At 44.4% G+C, this 13,290-nt stretch overlaps 1 protein-coding gene across 1 annotated transcript in view; it reads left to right on the top strand.

The window, feature by feature from the left end:
* Window positions 1–13,290, top strand: part of AGBL4 (AGBL carboxypeptidase 4) — a 1,423,919-nt gene that overhangs the window by 1,359,846 nt on the left and 50,783 nt on the right. The window contains exon 10 of the mRNA XM_064589176.1: window positions 11,481–11,633. Coding sequence (XP_064445246.1) covers window positions 11,481–11,633 — 153 coding nt within the window. The remainder of the gene's footprint in view (window positions 1–11,480; window positions 11,634–13,290) is intronic.

The raw sequence follows: 13,290 nt of genomic DNA on the forward strand, positions 1-13,290 counted from the left end.
AGAGAGAGAGCACAAGCAAGGGGGAGGAGGAAGAGGCAGAGGGAGAAGCAGTCTCCCCGCTGAGCAGGAAGCCCAATGGAGGCTTGATCTCAGGACCCCAAGATCATGACCTGAGCCTAAGGCAGACACTTAACCGACTGAGCCATCCAGGCGCCCCTGGTGTGAGAATGGTTTATAAACACTACAAATGTGTAAGACGATGGTTATTGTCAGTAGATGTTCTATTGAACAAGGAAGAAAATTACATTTATGTAAGCTGGGTCTCAAAGCCCCCCTCAGCTCTGTGTTCCTCTAGCCCCTGTACTTCTCTTCAAATCTTCTGTTGCACACAGTTAGCTTTAAAATGTCCATCTTCCTTGCAAGGTTATGAGCTCAAGGAGGTCCATCCCCATGGTGCCAAGCACAGCGCCTCCACATAGCATCACTGTGTGATTGGAAAAAGTGTATTCAAAGTGTATAAACTGCCAGACATTTTGCTAGGCACAAAACCAGGTACTTCCTGACTATCCTGTGAGGTTGAGATTATTATCCCCACTTTTGAGTCAAGGAAACTGAGGCTCAGAGAAGGAAAGTAACTTCCATAGGTCCTAAAGCTCACCCATGGCTAAGCTGACACTTGAAGCCAAGTCTGCTGAAACCAAAACCACCCTACTCCACGAGTACCCTTCTTCTGTCATCACTGTCATTGTCATGGTCAATGTTGGGTCCATCAGTCACTGCTATGGGGAGCAAGAGACAGATCAGGAGTTCTTCTTTTGCCCTGGGAAGGTCTGTTATGAACCCAGACCTCCTGTGCTGAGCCTCTGGTCTCTCTCCCTTTTTTAGGGCAGAGGTGAAGGAGGAGGTAGCAGTAGGGGAAGGCTCCCTCCTGCCAGGCCAGACCCAGCTCCTCCTGGGTCATTAGGAGGAGATGCAGAAATGCCTTTATTTACATGCAGATCTTACTTTTCACTTCTAAGTAGAGGAGGATTACGAGAGACAAACTGGAAGTAGGAAAATGTTTTCACTCCTCATCTTGCTACTGGTGCTTTTTCCCTACACCTATGCATGACTCTCACAAATTTCCTTTGTCCTGAAGTTTACTCTGCTAAGGCCAAAGAGGCCACAGATGCAGAGGCTGGGAGGTTCTGAATAGCTTAGAGATGAAGAGCTTAGCCCTAGGTCAGAAAGACTTGGGTTTGAATCTCAACCTTGCCACTTGCAAGCTCTTCGCCTCATTTTCTTCCTCTGATTATAACAGTACTTAACTCGTAGGATTGTTACTAGAATTATTACAAGACCACACACAGGAAGCACTCAGTAAATGTCAGTTGCTTTTTTAAATTTTTTTTTATTTTTTTAATTTAATTTAAAAAAAATTTTTATTTAAATTCAACTAGCCAACATAGAGTACATCATTCGTTTCAGACGTAGTGTTCAATAATTCATCGGTTGTGTATAACACCCAGTGCTCATCACATCACGTGCCATCCTTAATGCCCATCACCCAGTTACCCCATCCCCCGGCCCCCTCCCCTCCAGCAACCCTCAGTTTGTTTCCTAGTGTTAAGAGTCTCTCATGGTTTTTCTCCCTCTCTGATGACTTCCCATTCCGTTTTCCCTCCCTTCCCCTATGATCCTCTGTGCTGTTTCTTATATTCCACATATGAGTGAAACCATATGATAATTGTCTTTCTCTGATTGACTTATTTCGCTCAGCATAATATCAGTTGCTTTTGATGAAGTCCTGGTTAAGAGCATGGACCGCAGAGCCAGACAGGGTGGGTTTTGCCAGTTAACCACTATGTAACGTAGGGGTTCCTTTGCAAGTTACTTAAACCTCTCTATTAGTCAGGTTCCTCATTTGTAAATGTTTCCATCTGAGGGGGTTGTGGGAGGAGTAACGAATGGCAGGTGGTAAGCCATAAGTTGTTATTACTGTCTTCCCCATAGCGCCTTGGGTGAAACTCCTTACGCCACACCCCTTCCTCTGCTGATACCTGCTTCATTCATTTATGATTCATTTAGTCACTCAGCAAATGTCCCCTGAGCACCTACTGTGTGCTGGGCTCTATGATACACCCTGGGGATACAGAGGTGAACCAGACACGGCCCTAGACCTTATTGGCTTCACAAACAACTCCCTCCTTCTTAAAACTTTTTTTTTTTTTGCTCTAGTTTTCATGAAACCACACTGTCCATTTTTCCTCCTACTCCCTGCTACTCTACAGTCTCCTTCACGTCCTCCTCTACCTAAACTCTCAGCTTTAGAGGACTCCAGAGACACCTCCGTGCCCACGATGCCTACCTTCACGCCTCCAGGGCTGCCCTCTCCCCTGGGCTCCAGGGTCATGTGTGTAACTGCCTACCTGACATGCCCGGACACGCAAACTGCAGAGATCCCTACCGGATCCCATTTCCTTACCACCATCCCGATTGGTCTCCACCCCAGTCTCCTCTGTTTCTCTTTGTGGCACCACCATCTCTCAGTCGCTCAAGTCACGAAGCCCAGATCTATCTTTGATTCTTTCTGCATCCAATCCATGCGCAGGTCCTGCGAAGATGTGGCCAAAGTATTTCTCAAATTTGCCTTTCTCTTTTCATCATGGCCACCCCACTCTGATTCAAGCTCCTATGATCTCTGGGGGGAACTGTTCAATGGCTTCCACTCATGCCCCTAAAGCCCATTATCTCCACGACAGGCAAGGGAATCCTTTTACCACATTCCCTGTTAAAATAACTTTTCACTGTACCTAGGATAAGCTCCAAAATTTGACCCCAGGCTGCAAGGCCCTGTGTGAGCTGTACCCTATGAACCTCACCAGGCTGACCTGCCGTGTTTATCATGATCCTGCCAACGAGCCTTCCCTCTGGTCTTTGAAAATGTCACCCTCGTCCTTGCTTCTGGGTCTTTATTAGCCCAGAATTCTCTTGCCAGCCTCATTGAACAGCTCATTCTTATCATCCTTCCAGGCTCGGCTCACATGTCAGAGGCCTTTCCTGATTACACTATCTAAAGTAGACCCTGTCCCCATCGCCTCCGTGATTCACCATCGTGTGGCTCCCCTTAGTGCATTTCTAGTGTGTATTACAATCTGGGCTCACCTGGCTTAGTTGCCATCCCTGGTCTGTCATCCCCATCCACGTGTCAGTTCCTCGAAGGCAGGAACCACATCTGTTTGGTCCACCCCCCCAGGGTCCTAGAAACAGTAAGTTCATAGCAAGTATTTGTTGAATGAATGAATGAATGAATGAATGAATGAATGAATGAATGAACGAACGAACTGGATAATAAATACTTTAACAGAAGGATATCTTAAAAATCATGGTAGTCCAGAAAAGAGAGCTGCTGTTCCTGAGAGAGTCAAGGAAGGCCTCTTGGACAAGGGGCCATTAGGCCTAGCAGTAAAGGATGAGCAAGCTGTTAGCAGGGGGAGAGAGGGATGGGGAGGATAGGCATTTCCACCTGTGGGAATGGCAGGCAAGAAGCGCAGAGTAGGACATGTGTGCAGGGGAAGCTGCAGGTGGTCTGGAAGTTGCAGGTAAGACTGGAGCATAAAATGAGGAAGGCAGGAGAAAAAGTGCCCATAGCCCATCGCCCCCAGTTCCCTAGGCTAGCTATCTGGGTTTCCTATGTGGTTGCTCCTCTTCTTGTCCCCATTGATTCATTACATCCTTTGTGACCAGAAGTTGTGTTCAGCCATATCCAGGGCGTTCCTGAGCAGAGAAGCCTTAACTGTGCCACTTCAGAGGTCTAGATTATGCATGACAAAGGACGTTGACTTTGTTTTGTTTGTTTCATTTGCTCAGTTGTTTTTAAAGGAAGAGTTCTCAGTTTTTCTGAAAAATGATTCTTCCTGCCTTAGGACATGCACCCTGACTTCCATAAACATCTACTTTAACTTTTTCTTTTTCCTTTAGCCTCTTATTTATTGTGCTGCTTTTTTTCTACTTTTCTTTTCTACTTTTTCTACTTTTCTTAAAAAAAAAACACACAGGGAGATATTTTAGTTGATAATAAAGATTAGAGTTGGGGCTTTTTTGCCTGAGGGCCATGGGAGACAGTTTCCTGGGGTACATCTCAGTGGGGGAGCTGTCTGGAAGTTTTCTAAGGCTCCTTGCTCCTCCCCTTACCCCATCCAGTGCTCTTTGAGAGTTTGAGTTTGAGAGGCTAAGCCTGCTGGGATCAGTCCCCAGACCTCCTCAGCTCAGAGATGAAGGAAACTGCCTAGGTCTTGCAATCCTCAGATCAGGGCGATTGCCTTGCTAGACCGTAAGCCCCTGAGAGCACAGCAGGATGCAGGGCGCGGGGTCTTGCAACCAGAGAGACGTGGGCCCCAGCTCTGCCACTTCCTGCACCATAAGGCTGGGCAGGCTACTGGTGCTCTGGAGCCTCAGGCCCCTCCTCTGTAAGGAGGAGGGACAAAGCAGCTCGCCCTCTGGACTGGTGCTTATGCCTGCCTAAGCTTCAGCTGCTTTCTGCTCGCCAAACCTGGGCTCAGCCCCCCTGCCCTGCCTGGGTCAGATCTCCCTTCTTTCTCTGGATCGAACACGTGATGAACCCTGAAGGGCTGTCCCGATGTGAAGGAGTCAGCCCCACCTCACAGCACCAAACTGAGGTGAAGCATGTAGGAAAAAAAAAGAAAAACCCATTTCCTCCCTGGTGTCTAGGAGGAAGCAAACTCCACGCTAAATTATGTTGCAACTATGCCCTAAGGTAGCTTTAATTTTATTGGCACTGATTTTAATTTACTCTTTAGGCCCCTGATAGCAGGATGAGCTGTTGGCTACTTTCAAGGGGACAGCCCTTCATCACCTGGTTTTAATTAAGGTTCTTAAGTTTGGAAGGAAAGAACAGAGATGCTCTCTTTCCCCGTCTAATCTCCGTCCTAAATGGTAAGGAAGGGTCCCGCATTAGCGACACACTCCTTTGCTCTGACTGACTGGCCTCGGAAAGGTACCTCATTTGACTGCCGGGGAAAACCTCGGCCGCGTCTGTTTGTTCCTATCATTCACTCATTCTTCCATCACTTTCTTTCCTCTTCATTCCTCTGCCAGAGCTTGAATGATAACCTACCACACACCAGGCCTTGCTCTGGTCCTACGGATTTAAAAAATCAATAATGTATGGCCCTTGCCCTGAAACAACTCCCATTTTAAAGGGAAATGGGGATAAACAAAGCCTTTATATGCCATGTGGTAAGTGCCATGAGACAGAGGGCTGTGCCTTAAATTATGAGAGCACAGAGGAGGCTGGTACCTCATCCTGAGGAGTAAAAGAGGCTATTTGAATGGAGATTTTTTTTATACTAGTCAGATGAATAATATTAGCTGCTATAACAAACAATCCCCAAATTTCAGCAGCTTAGTACAGTAAAGGTTTCATCACAGTCCGACCCGGGGCAAGAGGCTTTCCTGGCCATTTTCCTCCCAGTGTTGACTCAGGGACACAGGCTTCTTCCTTCTTATGATACCGTTGTTTTTACATGTAGCTTCCATGCACAAGAGCAAGAGAGAATGTGAGTGACTGTGTCTGAGTGTTATGGTCAGTCCCGGAAGCGGCAGGTGTCACCACTGCTGAATCCCATTAGACCCCAGCCAAATAGCAAGGGAGAGGGGGTAATGTCTTCCACGGTCCAGGGAAAGGGAGTGAAACTGGTGAGCATCCACTCAGTTTCTGCCTTACGTGTGAAGCTTGCATCAAAGTTAGCCAGATCAAGAGAAAACGTATTCCAGGCAGAGGAGATATTTATGGTGTGTAAACGTGGAGACAGAAGTCATGAGCATAGCAGGTCTGTGTACCGCGGGTGCTTCCACGGGGCTGGAGTGCCCAGCGTCAGACCAGAAAGGGCATGAGCCGAGACTAGATGGGGCAGGGACCAGATCACGCAGGGCCTTTCAAAATATGTGAAGGGGCTTGCACTCTATCCTGTGAGCAGTCGAGAAATACAGAACAGTTTTAACTAGGGAAGTGACATGATTTGTTTGCATTTAAAAATATCACTCTAGAGCAGCGAGGAAACTGGGGAAGAAGCATTGTAGTTGCACGAGTAAAGATGACGGGACTTGGATCAGACATGGTCCCCGTCCTCGAAGAGCTTACAGACACACAGACATACTTAGCCAGATTAGGTGTAGAGCAACAAGTACTGATACCAAGACCCAAGCAAGAATCAAAGAACCACTTTTAAAATAAGGCTACTGAGGCAGAGTGAAGAGTTGCCACCTCTCCATGGTCACAGACTGGGTCAACGTTAGAACCAGAATTAGAACCCCTCCTCCTGCTTTCTTACTGGGCCCACACAGGTCCATGAAGCCAGGTTAGGTACAAACCACAATAAGGATGTTGTTGGAATTAGTATTTGTGGTCTTCGGGATTCCCTGCAAAGTGCAGGGCATGTGTAGTGAAAAAGAAAAAGAACTTAGGCCCTATCCAGGTAAATATACTAGACTGTTTTTAACTCCAGCTCCAGCCCCAAGAACCTCAGAGTGGGAAGGGGTCTTAGAAACTAATCCTTTAATGTTGTTTTGGAAGTACTACCTGATGTGGTTAGACATGCAAAAGAAATTAGGTGAAAAACTGGGAAGGGGGCAGGCAGGAGATAGAAGTAGTATGTACAGGTGGTAAGTTTACAAACCCCTTTCTTCACTCCTTCTTTCCAGGCATCCTGACCTCCTTGCTGTTCCTGAAACATGCCCAGTGCATGTCACTGTTGCATTTACTTTTCCACCTGGAAGACTCTTCCAACTGATAGACTCAAGAGTAACTCTCCTCCTCCATTCATGCTGCTGGTTTTCCAGAACCCTCTATTATTTTTTTTTAAATTTTATTATGTTGGGTTAATCACCATACATTACATCATTAGTTTTTTCTATCCCACTTCTTTACTTTATTTGTCTCCACGGCACTAATGCCTCCTGACACCTTGTATTTATTAATTGATTTGTTTATTCCCTTTCTCTCCTCATAGAATATAAACTCTTTGAGCTCAGGAACTTTCTGTTGTGTTCACTGCTCTATCCCTAGTACCCAGCACACTCCCTGGTGCATACCCAATGCCTAGAACACTATCTGACACATCATAGGCACTCAGTGATTATTTGTTGAATAAGCAAATGAAAATCCAAGAAAATCAAATGATAAATTATTACAAATAATAATGGAATTAGCGAAGTATTGGGTACAAATTATTATGTCAAGAACAAGAGCCTTTAGGGGTGCCTGGATGACTCCGTTGGAGGTGCATGCAACTCTCGATCTCAAAGTTGTGAGTTTGAGCCCCATGTTGCGTGTAGAGATTATAAAAAAATAAAGAAACTTAAAAAAAAAGAACAAGAGCCTTTATATTTAAAGAACCATTAGTTAGAAGAGTTAATGGAAGAAAGCATCACATTTACATCAGCAAGAAACTGCCTTGGCCTCAAAAAGAAACATTCATGGTCTATATGAAAACAAAACCAAAAACTTTTTAAATTTTCCTGCTGTACCCAAGAGAAAATTTGAATAAATGGAAAGTCAAAACATATTCTTGGCTTGGAAGGCTCCAAGTCATAAGAATTGATTCTTCCTATGGTAATACAAAAGTCTAATATGGTTATTGAGAATATTGACAGGGGTTAGGGGAGAAAGAAAGTTAAAAAGCTAATTATAAAGATCATATAGAAAAATACATAAGACAGTACAGGAAAATTTGGGAAAAGAGGCATAATGAGGTGATAATAGCCTTTCAAATATTAAAATGCATCATAAAACACTAATTTGAAAAGATATATGCACACCTATATTTATGGCAGCATTATTTACAATAGCCAACATATGGAAGTAGCCCAAGTATCCGTTGATAAATGAATGGATAAAGATTGGTATAAATATGTATAGCTATAATATTACTCAGCCATAAAAAGGAATGAGTCTTGGTATTTGTGATAATGTGGGTGGACCTAGAGGGCATTATGCTAAATGAAATAAATAAGTCAGATAGAGACAAATACCATACGATCTTCCTTTATATGTGGAATCTAAAAATCAAAACAAGTAAACAAAAAACCAGAAGCAGACCCATAAATATAGAGAACAAACTGGTGGTTGCCAGGGGCAGGGGATGAGCAAAATGAGGGAAGGGGAGGTTGGAGGTACAGGCTTCCAGTTATGGAATGAGTAAGTCACGAGGAGGAAAGGTACGGCATAGGGAATATAGTCAATGGGATTGTAAGAGAGTAGAAATGGTGACAGATGTTAACTACACTTAAAAGTATAAAATGAAACAAGATACATTATAAACTTAACATAATTAAAACTGTGTAGTACTGACACATGAATAGATAAATGACTAGAACAGAATTAAAAGTCCAAAAACAAACCCAAATACATACAAAAAATGTGTATGGTAAAGATGACTTTTCAAGTCCGTGGGGGAAAAGATGTACAATTTCATAAATAGTGTGGGACAGTAAAGTACAATCCTTACCTCACAACCTAGGTTCATGTAAATTAAAATTGAAATGGAATATTTAAAGGTAAAAAGTGAAACAATGAAAGTAATAGAAGAAACAATGAAGGATTTCGACCCAGAAACCACAAAAGGAAAGATTGATAAGTCTGTATAAAAAATTAGCATTTAGAAATTTCTGGATGGAAAAAAGTACTAGTAGAAGTCAAAAAACAATGACAAGCTGAGCAAAAATATTTTTGTACTGCACATAAAGACTAACACACTCCAGCTTTCAAAATGGGCAGATGAAATTAACACAATTCGTAGAAAACAAAATGCAAATAGTTCTTAAATGTATGAAAAGCCTAAACTTAACCAAGTAATAAAAGAGAATTATACTAAGAGAAATTCAGATTAAAACTAATCTTAGGGATGCCTGGGTGGCTCAGTTGGCTAAGCATCTGACTCTTGATCTCAGCTCAGGTCTTGATCTCAGGACCGTGAGTTCAAGCCCCACATTGGGCTCCATACTGGGTGTGGAGCCTACTTAAAACAAAACAAACAAAAAACTAATCTTAGGTATCTTTTTTCACCCTCCCACCAAATTGGCAAATACCAGAAAGTTTCACTCCACCCGTGTTGTCAAGTTAATTGCAAAAGAGACATTGTAATATTTTGCTAGAAATATAAAGTGGTCTTTCTGAAGAGGTCAGTCTGTGAGTATTGATCGAATTGCAAATGCACAGGGGACCCAGAAATTCTGCTTCTTGAAATTTATCCTACGTATAATTATATATGTGTGAAATGCATATATTCAGAGTCAGTCACTAAGACATTGTTGGTAACAGGAAAAGGTTGGAAATCACTTAAATGTCTGCCAATAGGAGACTGGCTGAATAGTTTATATATGGCTATTAAAAAGAATGAAGTAACTGTTTATGCACTGAGAAAAAATTACCTCCAAGACATGTTAGGAGAAAAAAAGCCGATTTGAATAGTGTGTTCCGTGTGCCCCCATTTGTGTTTCCTGGAACGGCGGGGTTGGGTGGGGGATGGATATTTACTTGTTTGTGTTAAAGTATCTCTGGAAGGATGCAGGAGAACCTGATAACATGAGTTGCCTCTGGGGAGTGAAACCAGGTGCCTGGAGATTCGCAGGGGTGATAGAGAGGTTTCTCCCTATATATCCTTTCATATCTTTTTGACTTTTGAACCATATAAATCAATCAATATAATTTGCTGGTTATTTAAAGTGAAATCATGTTAGGTGCCAGGTGTCAGGATAGGGCAGCGGAAGCCACTTCAGAATGTGTTATCAGAAGAACCAGCAAATCAACAAACAGCGCCCCCCTTTTCCAGCACAGGGCCAGGCCGAGCCCGAAGAGGTCAGAGCCGCTGACTTCCAAGGCCCTCTCCAGCCCATGTCCAGAGATAGAAACTGCAGCTTTTCCGTACACATTTCTTAAGTCATCTCTCTGCCTCCTCCTCTCCTCGGCAGTTCATCAAACGCTCCGAGGAAAAGACAGACAATTGAAGAAAATAAAATTGTGAAGATGACTTTTATAGGGCTCCTGTTGAATCATTGTGTATTCCACCTCCAAAGCTGAAAATGATGAGTTTAATATCACACAGCACACTGCATCTTGTGTCTCTCCAAAGACAGCTTATGCTACCCAGAGAGTTGGGAGTTCGGCAAGACATAATTTTTCACTCCAACTCAGAGGCAAATGAAGTGACAGTCATCAGACCCACATTCTAGAAGGAACACAGTTTTCATTTGGTTTTAACTTCATTTGAAAGTGTCCCAAGGAGGAAGAATCCTTCCAAGCACAGACTTTCTTTCTTTCCCAGGAACACATGCTAGAAAGGGGATGGAAAGGTGGCCAGGTTTTGCCTTGGCCATTTCTAGAGTTGACCCGTTGATGGTGAGAAGTTAACTGTGCCAGGGGTCAGGCGACCTGGGTTTCAGTCTCAGTTATGCCAAGCTAGACAAGTTTCTCTCACACTTGGAGCCTCTGTCACTCTCAGAAAGGACTGTGAGGTATACACTGGGCTGATATATAGGAAGAGAAGGTCAGATTTAAGGGACATTGAAGATCTATGGGCCAAAAACTTCCCCGATTCTTGCCAGTACATTCTGGTATCTGGACAGTCTCTCTGGAGTCATTGGTCCAGTCATTCTGCATGCAGCTCCTGAGCGCCCTTCATGTCCAGCCACTGGACTCTTTACAGACATCTCCCTACCTTCAGGGAACTCGTAGATGGGAATGTTCGCAAATAATACCATATCAGGGTAGGGAATGCCTCAAATATGTGTAAGTAGAGAGCAGAGAAAGACTGGTCAAAATCATCTTTACAGAGTACAAGGTATAATGTGTACTATTTTTTCCATGCCCAATTTATATATTATTGGGGAGCAGGTGTGGCAACATGAAATGAGGTTAAATAAAAGAATTAATATGTCACATGTAAAACTCTCAGAATTGTGCTTGGCATGCATTCAAATATTCAGTAAATGATAGTAATTATCATTGCAGTGCTTGGTTCCCACTATAACTCTCTGAGGTTGGAATGAAAATAACCCATTTGTCAAATACAAAAGCTGAGACTCTTTGTAGGGCCACGATCTCCCCTAGGCTGCCTCAGCTAGAAATGGCCCAGTCGGACCCAAACCACAAGCAGGTCCAATATAAATACAGTTGTGTTACCTGAAGGTATTTCTCATTAATCAGAAAAACAGAGTCTGCTAGTGCCTTTAGTCATGAATGTATCAACTGTTCTGGGTAAGCAACGTCCGACTTAAGCCAACAAGACCCTCACCACTTCAGAACTCTGAAGAGGGCTGCCAAAGGTAGTGCTCTCAGACCCCCAGGGCAGATGGTGTTAAAAGTGAGGGGGAATTGATGTTCACAAGTCTCACCCCCTCCAATTACACTGCAGATGAGTGATAAATCCACTGACACGTAGGCACAGCTCGGAAGGAAGCGTGCACACCACGTTTAACGTCTGGTCCTTTAAGGCAAGCTCTGTGACCCCAGACTTCTAATTTGTCATCCTTTCTCTCAACAGAAAACAAGCCTGGAGTTTTATATTGACATCCATGCCCACTCCACCATGATGAATGGCTTCATGTACGGCAACATCTTTGAAGATGAGGAACGATTCCAGAGGCAGGCCATTTTCCCCAAGCTCCTCTGCCAGAATGCTGAGGATTTCTCCTACGTAGGTCAAGAGTTCTCTCTCAGCAGCCCCCACCCAGCTCCCTCCCTTTCCTCTTCACTCAGCTCAGTCGGTTTAACATTCTCAGAACACCAGCTCCATGCCAAGCTCTGTGTGGGTGATAAAGATAGAGGTGAACAAGCTATGCCCATGTCCTCAAGCAGCTCCTCACCAGTCAGGGGGGAGAATCTTGGAAAAGACAGCACCTGGTCTTTCTCAGGAGCTGGGATTTGTTCAGTTGATGTGACCCCAGCATTAGCAAGAGAAGGGACTCACCAAGCACCCACCACACGCTGGCCCCAGCACCAGGGTCTGGGGTCTACTTTCTCCTTTCCAGCTCTTTTAGTAGGAGCCTCACCCCTTGCTGAAGAGGGTCATGTGCCCACCATGCTCTCTCTCCGTGACCGTTGCTGGGTCTCGATTTCTTTGTCAGTAATTTGTGGGTGATCATGTTCTGCCTTGCCCGCATCATAGCTTCCTGGGGGGACAAAGGCAGTAATAGGTGGAAGAGGAGTCTGCAGACAGTGACGACCTCAGCAGACCCCAGAGACTGGTTGTTACTACCTACCCCACATGCTGAGGAAGACTCAGCAGTGAGAATAATTTGCAGCAAAAAGCAATACTGGAAAAGGGCAAGGAGAGAAGACAAGGAGGAGAATCAGCATGTGGTGTGGGGACATGGGAGAGAGTTTTTGCACATTTTCCTTTGTTTTGATACTAAATCTCTGAGGCCTGTTATTTCCATGTGGCCAGAGGGGGAGAGTCCCACAAAGGTCATAGCAATTTCTGAAGTTGATGAGCTGAAAACTTCCTGCCCATTGTTCCAGGCCTGGACATGAGTGGAGATGATGAATCTCTCCATGAAGTAAGACGCACTTTGAATCCCAGAAGTTTTGAATGCCAGGCCAGGAAAGGAACTGGCTCAGTCTCCTCCTTGTTCACCCAAGAGACACGTATGGCCCAGAGAAGTTTAGTATGTACAGCGAAGTCACTCAGCATTTGGCCGCAGAATCAAAGCAGGTGGCTCCCCATTTGCATCTCGGGTAGAAACAGCCACGCTTGTTTCTGTAGGAATCTACAGGATGGCCAGCCCCAGGCTTTTTGAACCACTGCAATTTCGGAGCAGACTGTGGTCTCCTGGTCCACACTCCCCAAGATGCTGGGCCACAGGCCTCAGAGACCCTCCCCGGGGTGAGGTTCCTGGGGCAAACAAAAGGGGCTCCGTCTAGGAGCTTTATTTCTGGCCTTGCCTCTTGATGTTCCTGAACTGCAGCCACCTTAAGAGCTCAAGGCTAGGGTCGAGGTCATCTGTCCTCATCCAGTCTCTGTCTCTCCTCTTCTCTGATCCTCAGTACCCAACTCTCAAATGATTTCATTGGATGGACTTCAAGATGTGACATTCTAATTTTCTGACCCCTTTCTTTATCTCAGAATTCACACACACACACACACACACACACACACACACACAATTTCTCTTCCTTTAAATGTGTCTCTAAATACCTGCCTTGTTTTGCTATTGTCTTTCTCCCTCTTTTCCTTCTTCTCTTATACCCTGCTTCACAAGACACACATTCTCTTATTAAAACCACAGTCTCTTTATTTACTTTGATCTTCACGGGTTAGCACAGAATGCCCCCTTTAACCACAGATGAGTCAC

Source organism: Mirounga angustirostris, unplaced genomic scaffold (genome assembly GCF_029215605.1).
Source record: "Mirounga angustirostris isolate CCGP_5_RB_7025 unplaced genomic scaffold, mMirAng1.0.hap1 SCAF_4, whole genome shotgun sequence".
Lineage (NCBI taxonomy): Eukaryota > Metazoa > Chordata > Mammalia > Carnivora > Phocidae > Mirounga > Mirounga angustirostris.